The sequence below is a fragment of the Amphibalanus amphitrite genome, unplaced genomic scaffold, assembly GCF_019059575.1.
Source record: "Amphibalanus amphitrite isolate SeventyFive unplaced genomic scaffold, NRLGWU_Aamphi_draft 000930F_arrow, whole genome shotgun sequence".
Lineage (NCBI taxonomy): Eukaryota > Metazoa > Arthropoda > Thecostraca > Balanomorpha > Balanidae > Amphibalanus > Amphibalanus amphitrite.
Genome location: NW_024882424.1, coordinates 67,159 through 79,371, shown reverse-complemented (window position 1 = coordinate 79,371; position 12,213 = coordinate 67,159). Strand labels below are relative to the sequence as shown.

The window sequence follows — 12,213 nt, the reverse complement described above, 5'->3', positions numbered from 1 at the left end:
ATCTACTGAGATCAAAAATCAAAATATTTGTAACTAGGCAGCAACGTCTACACAGATGCCTCTTTTTAATCCATTTGCTGCTCTATTTGCTGTTCTTTAAGAACAACTGTCATCCACGCACAACTGTGACGTACCTGCTAAAGACAGCTCATTAGCGGCATATACGCTTCGGTGAATGGCTATATGAATGCCTGCAGGATGTTATTTGGAAACCGCCAGATCGTGTTACCCAGTGGCGTCCAACAAGGTGTAAGCTGATAACTACGCAGTCTAGTGAACCGCAAAATGTCTAATTTCCTGTCACTTGCGCAAAATTGTCAACATGCAGTTACTGAAAAAAAATATTGAAATATAAGCCGTCACCACACATTTTAGTTCCCATTTGGCCAAGATAAAAAGGATCAAAATGATAAAAAAAAAATAAGCATCATCTTCACGCTGTCAGGCTCCCCAACATCCCATTTTCGTTAGAACTGACAGTGTAATCCCATTCCGTCACCTGCGACTATTTCGGCGCCATCAGCCCGCAATCACGATCAACTAGACTGCTCGATCCAAGATTTCTGATGGCTGATCACTGGATCATTTTCCTTAGTCCCTCACAATTTCCCAGACATTCAATATTCAGGGCAAGTGCGATGGTTCAACACCTAACCAGCCCAGCATCGAGAAGTAGGTAACCGGACCGTACCCCCACAGTTTAGACACCCTTGGACATTTCCCTCTACCCACCCCTATCCACGGATCACGGGGGTCAGACCAGTATCCAACACGGTCGGTCACCGCCCCCAGCTATCGGTCAGAGGGAGGGAGGGCGGACCGACACCGGTCAGCGGCAGGTCATTCTCAGAGAGTGGTCGGTAAAAACACGGCGCCGAACGGACCGGGACGACGGTGCACAACGGGGCGGGTAGGGCACTTAGAGAGGGAGGGAGGGAGGTGGAGGGAAAGGAGGGGGGATGGAGAGAGAGAGAGGGGAGGGACAGAGAGAGAGAGAGAGAGAGAGAGAGAGAGAGAGAGAGAGAGAGAGAGAGAGAGAGAGAGAGAGAGAGCAGAGAGAGCAGAGAGAGAGAGAGAGAGAGAGAGAGAGAGAGAGAGAGAGAGAGAGAGAGAGAGAGAGAGAGAGAGAGAGAGAGAGAGAGAGAGAGAGAGAGAGAGAGAGAGAGAGAGAGAGAGAGAGAGAGAGAGAGAGAGAGAGAGAGAGAGAGAGAGAGAGAGAGAGAGAGAGAGAGAGAGAGAGAGAGAGAGAGAGAGAGAGAGAGAGAGAGAGAGCAGAGAGAGCAGAGCAGAGCAGAACGGAGCAGAACGGAGCAGAAAAGTGCATAGCAGAACGAGGCAGGGCAGACTGCAGGGAACAAATGAGAATGGCAGCTGCAACGAAGAGCTCCCTCCATCCCCTCCCCGCCCCCATCCTCCGTCCCTCGCACCCCACCGTCACCGCCTCCCGCCGACCGGATGACGTCCGGTGGCGTCAGCTGGATGACGCCGGCCCGATGACGCCCGCCGCCCGTCCGTCCGGTCAGCTGGCCGCACTGTGACGGCTGATCCGTTACTCGGCCCCGCGCCGTCCGCCGCACGTCGGCCCCAATCGCCGCGCCGCAGGGAAGACGGAGGGAAGTCGGAGGGATAGCGGAACGATGGAAGGAAGGAAACTGGAGGGACGACGTTAAGACAACGGAGGGATAGCCAAAGTTATCAGCGGGGTGAAATATTTGGGCATTGGTCTGCTGCACAGCAAAGCGAGCACATGCACGGATGCCGCGGACTGTGGCAGTGACCCACCTTGAGGTCGCCGATGATGGTGGCGAACAGGCTCGCCATGACGCCACACGCGTCCTTATCTTTGACAATGCTCTCCATGAGCTGCAGCACGGCCGTCTCCATGGCAACGGGAGATGAGGCGCTCAGCTGATGACGTCAACACTCGTTCCAGCCACCGCACCGATGACCGGCCACTGGAACGGACAGAGGTAAACGTCAGAGAGGAACGAACAGTGGTGAGTGGGGATTGGGGAACGTCAGAGACACGACAGCGGGCAAACGGGCGGCGGGGAACGGATAGCGGGGAGCGGGGAGCGGTGGCCGGCCAAGGGGGCCCGTCAGCGCCCGATGGGAGCGTCAGTATGGAACCAAACGAACAGCGGGGAACGGGCAGCTGCGGAGATGGGCAGCGGAGAACGCTTTAGATCACCCAGCCGGGGCTTATGGGGGGGGGGGCAACAACTCAAATGGGTGGCTCTTGGGTTTGGTGTTTTCTATATGCACTGTCGTCGAAATGACAAGAAGAGTTTATTTCTTAGAGAGTTAGAGAGATCATGGCCCAGATGCCCCATCCCCTGCCCCTGACAGCAGGGAACTGCCAGTGACAGCCGTGAAGTCTGACAGCTCGATTTTTGACAAGTGACAGCTGTAAACCATCCACGATTCTCCTGTGAGGTCGGATTGGATCGTTACCGTGATAAGCGCTGGTGATAAGTGATTCCTCAGGGTTATACACCAATACAGGATGAGGAGCTGTCCTTACAGGGACTAATGGGGGGATTTGGGGAGGGAGACAGTCTGTAAAACACCGCATGTTACATAAGCTTTCTAGGTTTTGGGTAGCAACAGCTCGGAAAATCACAGATCGTGATATGTGCAAGATAAGGACAGACGTGAGATGCTAAAAGTGGAAAGAATTATCTGACATGGATAAAGAAGAGCACGGGGAAATATATCCCTCCAATGACCAGCGCGATATCACCTCATTGCTAGGGATGAGAAAGGAACTGGAAAAGACAGTAAACGATTGATGTTGCGTAAAACATGTTATTGTTGACATATCATCATCATGTGTTTATGCAGCGCAGACATGGCGCTTCAGCTTATAAGGGCAAATTATGTTGATATGTTTCGATCGGCGATCAGTTCCAATCCATGGGATGACTATTGATTACGGATTATAATACGTGAAACGGATAGCCGACTTCACCTCGATCACCGACCATATGGGTGAGACCACAAAAATGAGTTCAGGGATTGATCACTTTAGTCAAGGTCTTCCATGACCAATGGTCCTGGATGATAAATCGTTTGCTGGGATACGGACGATCGAATCCGGGTAGCAACAATATAAAGCCCGAGCCCCGACAGATACATCCAGAAGGCATCACAATCAGGATTTAGGATGACAAGTCACAAGACAAACGTCGAATTCAATTTCTTTTCTTTAATCTTTTCAAGATTGAAATAACAAGAAACTTTTGGACAAACGATCACGGAAGCAAAGCAATAATTGCCCATTCAAGATGTGTTAGTTTAGTCCTAATGCACTCGCTTGACTGGGACTTTGACGGAAGGTACAACAATCGCTGAAAACGGACAAGTCAGCGTCAACGACACTAAAGAATTGCGTGACAAGCAGACAACAAAAAAAGCATCACAGACGTTACAACTACCTTTTACTTCGATGACTTATAATTAAACGGCGCATTAGCACAAAAGTTCATAACTGCAATTCTGATTTGTCCATCCTATTTCATTATCGAATTGATTGACAAAGGAGCACAAGTCTCACAAAAAAACGCATGTCAATCCAGGACAAAACGAAACTCACCTGAAGACTGTAATGAAATCTAGATATCAAATCAATCCATCCCACAGGAGGATCGGTAACTTCAATAAACCCTTCAGCAGCAGAAGTCCGGCGAACACCCCTACACCTCCACGACCGCTCTCCGACTGGCGCGCCAGCTGGCGATTGTAAACATCCGAGCGCAGATTCGTGTGTCGATACTCTGCGACATCTAGCGAGTGATGGTTCAAGCACAGCTACGCGTCAGAAAGTGGATAAGGGCTAGATGACGCGGCACACGGTGCTAGATGTCGCGCTCTGTCAAACGTGGCAGCGTCGGCAGCGTCATCTGTAGTACTGATAGTTCGCCATTTCGCCGCTAGGGCTTCATTGCTCATTTGCGGTAAATGCTGCGAGGAGTAGGTGAGGAAATTATTGTCTGGTTTCGAATGTTGTCATTTTGTTATTCTCAGTAATATAACATGTAAAGTTAATAATTATCAGCTGCTTCTTTCAAGCAAAAATAAACTCAAGGGAAGCCGAAAAACAAAACTCCTTGATTCTGGAAGCCATGTTCAACAGCGAACAAGCCGGACGGCAAACCGCGCCGGCACTTAGGACCTTGCTTAGGACTTTAGACTGTTGAGTGCCACTTGCCAGATCAAGGGCACATCGAGGGAAAGTAGTTGGTGAGTGACATCTTAGGATTTTCTTATACCTACCTTTGCCTTACTTGCATCGTTTTGTTGGTATATGAGACTTAGAAATCCTGAAGCAATAGGTATACATGCCAAAGTACCATGTTGCTGTGGCTGAAATTGGAATGAATTCATTGTGTAATGCAAAACAGACTGTCCTTGCCAGTCCTTGCATTGCTGTTCTCCATTTGAACTGTAGTGACTTTCGTCGCTTTCTTTCAGGAGCAGCAAGCTGCTGTCTGCTGACATGACCTCGGCTGACCGAAGAGCTCTCCGATCATTCATATTTATGCGTCTATCGGCACCCGATGAACATTTGGTAAGACAATCTCGTCTCGGCCTTGGGTCGTCATTCGTCAAATACACATCCATAAAAAGTGTAGCAAAGCTATGTGGCAAGTTTTTAGATACCTACGGCTGTTCCGGAAAGTAATGATCAATTACAGCATCGGCATGGAATAGTCGAATACTGTCTCAATCCTGAATATAATACCTAAGTCCCAATCACATTTCGAAGTGTTCAATGTTCAAGCTGCTACTTAAAATGCTGCGTTCGCATCGTGTCTTATCTCGGTCCATATTATACCTACTAATAAGTGGGATTATGAGCTAAACAGTAAACAGGTCCTGTTCCAGTTACATGGTTGAACTGATGGCCATTACATTATCTGCTGATAATGTAGCAGATCAAGCCTGTGAATGGGCATTGTTTTGTTGTGTGGTAACTGGTAACTACGTGCTCAGTGCTCAGCCATTTTCGTTGAATGTCTGCACACCACAATCCCGCGCCGCTGCTCACGCACCCCCCCCCCCCCCCCATCGTCCCCACCGACGGAGAGAATCCCCGCCGTATCCACATCCGTAAACACCGCCGCCGCCCTCCCATTGGTTCACAGCTCTGCCGTATGACGTCACACCAGCGTACGGCGGCGCTGATTGGCCGCCGGCGGCGCCAAGGCCGTCTGTACGCTGAGCCGTCGGTAGCGACTCTGACGGTTGTCAGTCGACGGTCGGAGCCCCGGAGCCGGCAGCCGACGCGACAGTGGCGAGCGGACGGTGCGCGGCGCGTGCTGATGGGTGGCCGGGACGGCGGCGGCGCCATGGATGTGTACCCGAGCGGCAACATCTTCCAGGAGCTGAAGCTGGTGCTGGACAAGGGCTGCTTCCTCTCGTCGTGCTCGCTGGAGGAGCGCTGGCAACAGGTGGGTCACGTGACACACGTGCGTTTGTTTATATATGGGTGGGCGTGCGTCACTTCGCATGCACCAGGCAAGGTCTTTATCATGGCATCGCCTGATTGCACTTGATATGCTCTTATCAGCTGTGTAGCTCTATGCCTGCCAAACCCATCATTCTGCAAGCATCCATATCCATAATCATCATTCAGTACAGCCCACAGCGCAGTGCCCTTCAGACCTGCCTTCTCGGGTCACGGCTCATGTGAATGCGAAACCCGGGCCGACATTCCTGGCAGTCACACGGGCGTTGATAACTGAAACAAAAACCCCCGTACCGCCCGGCGGCAGCAGCGGCGGCGGCGCTGTCGAACCCCGGTCTGATCAGTAGTCAGGAGCGGTGTAATCCGTTTACTCTGCCGAGGGAAGCTGGGCCTCTATAATGACGCTGCTGGTGTCTGAAGGCGGTGGGACGCGCGGCGGCGGCTCGAATTCAGTCCGCCCCTCCCCCCGGGAGGGGTAGCCCTCCCAGTCGGCCGTCCATGCTAATTTGTCGCTTCGGTGAGCGTCTTGCAGCTCGTCAGTGTCGCTGTGATGGTGGAGCCGGAAGGACTTGCAGCAGCCTTGGTGGAGGATTTGATTGTATTGACCGCGTATTCTGGTCACCGCTGTTTATTAGTTTGCTTATGATTATTTACCCGCCCCTTCTCTCACGGTTAACCAACTAACTAACGTTCAACTGTACCCATAACTAATGCAGCTGGAGTGTTGTGCACCGTTTCCGCTGTTTTCAATTATAGCTCACCGACGTAACGCAAATGAATACGGCGAATAATCGATCGGACATACCCCGTAAAACGTGCGCTGTCTCGTGGTGGTGTCCCGTTCAGTGAGTATATTGATCGCCAATCTACGGAGCTGACACGGGGCGGCTGTTTTTGTTGTGTTGCTGCACGTGCCACGCGGGAAACCAGCTGCCGCCCCAGCTCACAGCCACAGCCGAGCTGCGCACTTGTGGGTGAGGTAATCATTACGACGAGTAAACGTACACGGTGACTCACCGCCCCCCCCCCCCTTCCCCTCGCCCTCGGTAACTGTTTTGGTAAAAGGTCACAGCGAGGCTGAGTTCTGGCCATCTGTCAAACACCCAGTGCACGGGGCGAGGCACCGGCCTTGGCGACCTGACCTACCCCGCGCCCGACATTTACACTGGCCCCGGCAATTCACCTGTGAGGCTCCGTGCTGCGCAATGGTCCGTATATGTCGGGGATAATAATCTAGCTTGCCTCTCATCGTCGAGACTGAGGACTTTGTTCCCAGCCGGCCTTCCAACCCGGTCTAATTTCGGTACAAACTCTGAATTCCTTGCCGGCTGATACCACTTTAAAAGCCCACGATCGAGCTAAAAATGTCGATAGATTTATTTGTCGAACTGCACGATATAGTTGACATAGTTGACAGTTACGCACGTGCTTTTGTGCGTGACTGGTCGCTCACGGTCACAGCGCGTGTAGCAGCAATCAGCTGTGAGTGTGTTGTGACTTTTACAATCATCTCTGCTCTACAGTGTGTGTATTTGTGTCTGTGGGCTATTTCGTTTGATGTGTTATGACGTGCGGGCGGCCGCGAGAGCGAAGCGCTGACCAAAACAGCCTGCACAATGTCGTAATCGTCACAATTCTCGGTAGGACGGATGCTCGAGAAGATTTTTGCAAGTCCGACAGCGTATACATAAAGGCCATCGCTTGTATAAAACATTCTGGGTCAGCGATGTTCTTTTTCCACTGTCTTCCGCTTCCCTCCCCCTCTACTCTGTTTTTCAACCGTCCCAACTCTCGGCTGTTTCTGTGACATACTTGCTGTCTCGCAGCTGCAGTAGTCCTCTGACCTGAGCCGGCAGTGTCGTTGGCCCGGCCCGGTCCGCTCCTGGCCCGGGCCGACGGCCGGTCGTCGCAGCCGACGGCCGGTCGTCGCAGCCGACGCCGGCGGCAGGAGCAGCGGCAGCGGCCCAGCTGTGGCCCGCCGAGCGAGAATCAATACACACGCGCGCCACTGTGTGGAGCGATTTGCACGACAGCCCGGCAGCGACGGCGATGGAGTTTGTGCCTGTAGCCGCGGTGGTCAGGGTAGCGACCCGGTGACCCTCCATGTCTGGTTTGTCTGATTGATTCTCCGAACGCCGTCTAGGGTTAAGGTCGTGCCATTCGCTTTGGGTCAATGGCCCGTATGTACGTGACCTTTGGATCAGCCGAGAAAGTGGGAAAAGCCTGGCCAGGGACGTTGTTACTTTCCCAACATGCTTGGTCAGCAATAGAATGGTATTTCCGTCTCACTGCATCATGCAGGTGACATTACCATTCAATTCAATCAATTAATCGAATCAAGCACTCTGTTTCTTTTTCTCCAAAAGGAAAGGCCGGCACAGGTGACTGGCTTTCCAGCACAATACACTTCGTTGGGCTTTCCGTTACTCCTGAACCATCGTCCCCAATTTTGGGTCCCGCTATCCCGGAGAAACTGCGCTCCACTGGGGGATCCAGCGGCGCCGCTCCCTGTTCATTACGGGTGTGTCGGGAGATCACGCGACACCGGCGGTATGGCCAGTGGCCGGCGGAGGGCGGCGGAGGGCGGAGAGCATCACCATGCCGTCTGCACGCAGCGGGCCGCCGCCCCCGCCCCCGCCCCCGCCCGGATTGCCGCCGAGCTATCTCCCCAGGATCGGCCGCCCTCCGCCCACCCCGCCGGCCGCCCAGCCCTCCGCCCGTCTGTCTGCCTGTCTGTCTGTCTGTCTGTCTGTCTGTCTGTCTGTCTGTCTGTCTGTCTGTCTGTCTGTCTGTCTGTCTGTCTGTCCGCCTGCCTGTCTGTCCCAGCCCGCCCGTTCGCTGTTCCGCGGAGGAGGTGGGCGGTGGGCGGAGGCCGAGACAGCGCACCTCCTCCGGTGGTAGTAAGGTACCGGTCCGCCCTCGTAACAGATACTCCTGGCCGCAGTGGGTGTAGGTATATGAACCTCCTCGTGTTTTCTATGTAGTGATTATCCCCTCCCCCTTCCATTGCACCCTGCAACTACCTATTTGCTGTCTGTTAGGACACCTGGACGCTTACTTCCGAAAACGTAGGTACTGTCCCCACTCTTATCATCGTCTTTATACTTACTACAAACGCCTCGGTATAATAAATTACTTAGTCTCCATGTGATATCCTCATCGTAGACATAATTACACGACACTTGACACATACAAATGTCACATTACACCACTCTTATCGTGTCACCAGCCGACAGTTCGTCTTCGTGGCGACGTGGTGCCTCGTCTGCACTGACAGGTCAGGTGCGGGAATGTGGCGAGGTGGTGTATGAGTCAGCGCGTCTCCCGAGGTCCCGGCGCTACATCAGACAAACAAGTTCGACCTTCACAGAACAGAATGTGTCAAGCTGTTTGAACGGTGATGTCATCTACTTGTCATCTGCTGAGCTAGGCCTCGTACTTATAAAGTGCCAAGGAGCTGAAGGCTTGAGATGGACGGTGTTTGAAGTTTCGTTGTGGATAACTATTTATATAGACGGTCATGTAACGTCTGCTTGACGCATTATACTTGTCTGAAACACTGACGTTACCGTTTTCATGAATGAACTGTTGAGTCTTACGTGCCCAATGCCGGTGAGCTTATCCGCACCGACTACTTCGGCTTCGCCATGAACCAAGGTCATCCATGACCCGTACAGCATACCTGTGCCCCGGACTTCCGTCAGTTCTTCATATACGAGCCTGGTGATCAGCTATGCTAATGACGTGTCCATGTCCCGCGGGTGGCTTTCAGTGTTGGATGAAAAAAAAAATGGGCCCCTCGTTCCGCCTGTCGAGTGTCGAATACAAAACATTCCCCGCAGTGCCATGTTTGGCGGACGAACTCATTAGTTGACACTCATATATCGTGATATTCCTGATGCATTCTGGTGTTCTTCGTCGTGGTAACTCGCTGAAAAAAGGTTGAAGAATTTTCTTCGGTGGCGGTTTCCTGGAGTCAAAAGTTCAACTGTCCTGAGGTGGCGGTAAACTTCCAGTTCGGCTTAGCCCAAGTTGATTCCCCAAACCGAGCCAGCAGTGCAGGGTCACGGTGAGGTCATACAGGTCATAGGTCACCGGAGGTCAGTCAGCTGAGTCGTCCCGCTGAGGCCGAGGTGCAGCTCCGGGTTCCGCGGCTGTTTTTGTGTGTCGGCCACTAAATTACCAGCTGTTTGTGCTTTTGTCTGTAATTGCCCGACTAGCGAGGCGTAAGAGGGCTAATGCATTAGGCTGTTATTTTTACTGCATGAATGCAAGGGAGATAAATTGCCGAGTTTGCTACAAGTGTAGCTCCGTCACACAGCATTTGCATTGCTTAACCCTCGCACGACCAGGCCATTTCTCATAACACGAACGACCAGGGGGGGGGGGGGTTGTTACGACCCCCCCCCCCTGGCGTTTCGAAACGGAAGGTCGTAGAGCTTAGCGGAAAAAACCAACGGATTGCTCTCAACGAGATCTCGCGATTGGTGGTATATTTTTTGGTCCTAGGTCAACATTTGACCTACTTTTGACCGGTCAAAGGTCAAATTTTCGGAAAAATAGACTTTTCCAAATTTTTCGCGGCGATTGCGGCAAAACGGTGGGAGATATCGACTTGAAACCTTCACTATCGTGTTCCTTGATCAATTCTCTATCGTTTGGTATGTATTTCGTTTCCCTAGCTCTAAAAATGGCGCGTTGGGAGCGCCGGAAGTCGGCAAGGTCACAGTCGGCGGCAGAAATTCGAAAAATCAAAATTTAAATTTTTGAAATCTGATTATATTTTTGGATTTGGGATGTCCATTTGCTCCCTATAGGAGCTAATATTGCTGCATATTCCCATTGAGGTGACAAGAATTAGCAAAATAGTGGTTCGGGCGCTTTTCAAAAATAGTACCGGACGCTGTTCCTCTTGTGACGTCATAGCTCCGTGACCTGACCTGACCCGGTCAAGTTTCTTATACCATATGATAGCCAATACTTGCCCCAACATGCATGGGAAGTTTCATCACGATCCATCAACCGATGTCCGTACCACCGGCAGGAAACCTCGGGCGTTGGCACTCAGTTTGTGAAAATCCGGCCGGAGGCTGTTCCCTTTGTGACGTCATAACTCCGTGACCTGACATGACCCGGTCAAATTTTTTTGATCAAAAGATGCGCAAGGTTTGCCCCATAAGGTACCCAAAATTTGGCGGCGCTGCGCGCCGCCGTTTTTCCACTATTTCCGAAAAACCTCAGGGGGGGGGGTTGATACAACCCCCCCCCTAGGCGTTCTAGGGTTAATCCTGCGTCTCCTTGCTTTATGTTTCGTTTCCAATAAGAACTTGTACCCACTTTATTTGCATGCATTAGTGAGTGCCTTCTTTGCATCGTTCTTGCTTTACAACTATTGACGCTGCTTTTGTTTCTGACACAAAACATTCTTGCAATGCCTCATCTTTCCAGTTCCCCCTGCTTATCTCTCTCTCTCTCTCTCTCTCTCTCTCTCTCTCTCTCTCTCTCTCTCTCTCTCTCTCTCTCTCTCTCTCTCTCTCTCTCTCTCTCTCTCTCTCTCTCTCTCTCTCTCTCTCTCTCTCTCTCTCTCTCTCTCTCCTTCTCTCTCTATCTATCTATCTCTCTCCCTCTCCCTCTCCCTCTCTCGTCTCTCCCTCCCTGTTTCCCACTATGCCTCGCTACCGTTTCGGACTCAGTTTTGAGCCTATTCACCACAGCACCATCCCGCACCGACCACGTAGCAAAGAGGGAGGGATGAGTTGCCGGCAGAGGACGGGAGCAGAGGGCAGAGTCGGGGAGCAGACCGATCCGTCTTCCGCCGACGGCGGAATTACACGGCCGCGTCGCGTTTGCCGACATCGCCGCCGACACCCTCCCGCCACTCTGCCCTCCCTCCCTCCCCCTCTTTCCCCGTTCCGGCGCGCAGAAACTAATGGTGACTTATTTCATTACAAGCCGGCGGCTGTTATTTATCAGGTGGATTTCGGTGGTGTCAAGGGAGGCGCCATTGATGTCCGGAGGTGCGCCGGAACCGCCGCAGATAGAGCGGAGGTGCGCCGGAACTGTTGCAGATAGAGCGGCGCTGTCGTTTAGGAAAGCAGAAATTTCTGCGGTACATGCCCCAGTGTGGGTGAGGAGTGAGATCCACGACCTCTTTTTGGTTGGCGAGCTGGGAAAACATGGAATATAATCGCTTCGGTCAGTTTTAAAAAGTTTGTGGTGAATCAAAATATCCGTGCAATTTATTATGTTTAAGCGTATCTTTATGTAATCTACCTACCCTGCATTTGCTCTGTTAAAATTCTAACAATTCATTTTCTAGGATGGACACATTGATAAAAATTCGTCGAGCAAATTGACGTAGCCGGTCTGTCGTCGCTTGACCCTTTTTAGCATGAACGGTTCGGCGGTTCGGCCTGATGATTCGGCGGCGAGGATGGGCCTTTTTTCAAGGGGTGCCGCCTCGGGCCTTCTCAAAGGCATGAAATGTAAATAGTTTACGTTGGGGCGTAAATGTTGTTCAAATTCCACGCGTAGTCCGTGGATGATTTCATGCACTTGCGTGGGATAATGTTGGAACGCCTAGGAATGTAAGCGGTTTAACAAAGGAGTGCATACCTGAGAGCTTCGCTTCCTAGGAGGTAAAATTAAACAGCATGCAAATATGTAGCTATAAATATATCCCACGGTTGAGTGCCCACAAATTGAATCCCCTGAACCATGAAGGCTTTTGTCAGATTGCCAGC

At 51.8% G+C, this 12,213-nt stretch overlaps 2 protein-coding genes across 2 annotated transcripts in view; one reads left to right on the top strand and one right to left on the bottom strand.

The window, feature by feature from the left end:
* The window catches only part of LOC122368180 (protein MTSS 2-like), an 82,595-nt gene extending 78,873 nt beyond the window's left edge, over positions 1–3,722 (bottom strand). The window contains exons 1-2 of the mRNA XM_043341881.1: positions 3,596–3,722; positions 1,783–1,955 (exon numbers count right to left, since the gene is read on the bottom strand). Coding sequence (XP_043197816.1) covers positions 1,783–1,884 — 102 coding nt within the window. The 5' untranslated portion in view covers positions 1,885–1,955; positions 3,596–3,722. The remainder of the gene's footprint in view (positions 1–1,782; positions 1,956–3,595) is intronic.
* A 402-nt stretch (positions 3,723–4,124) lies between these two features.
* The window catches only part of LOC122368179 (Krueppel-like factor luna), a gene marked incomplete at its 3' end in the record, with an annotated part of 62,871 nt that continues 54,782 nt past the window's right edge, over positions 4,125–12,213 (top strand). The window contains exons 1-3 of the mRNA XM_043341880.1: positions 4,125–4,242; positions 4,474–4,570; positions 5,148–5,453. Of these exons, the coding sequence (XP_043197815.1) occupies positions 4,499–4,570; positions 5,148–5,453 (378 nt within the window). The remainder of the gene's footprint in view (positions 4,243–4,473; positions 4,571–5,147; positions 5,454–12,213) is intronic.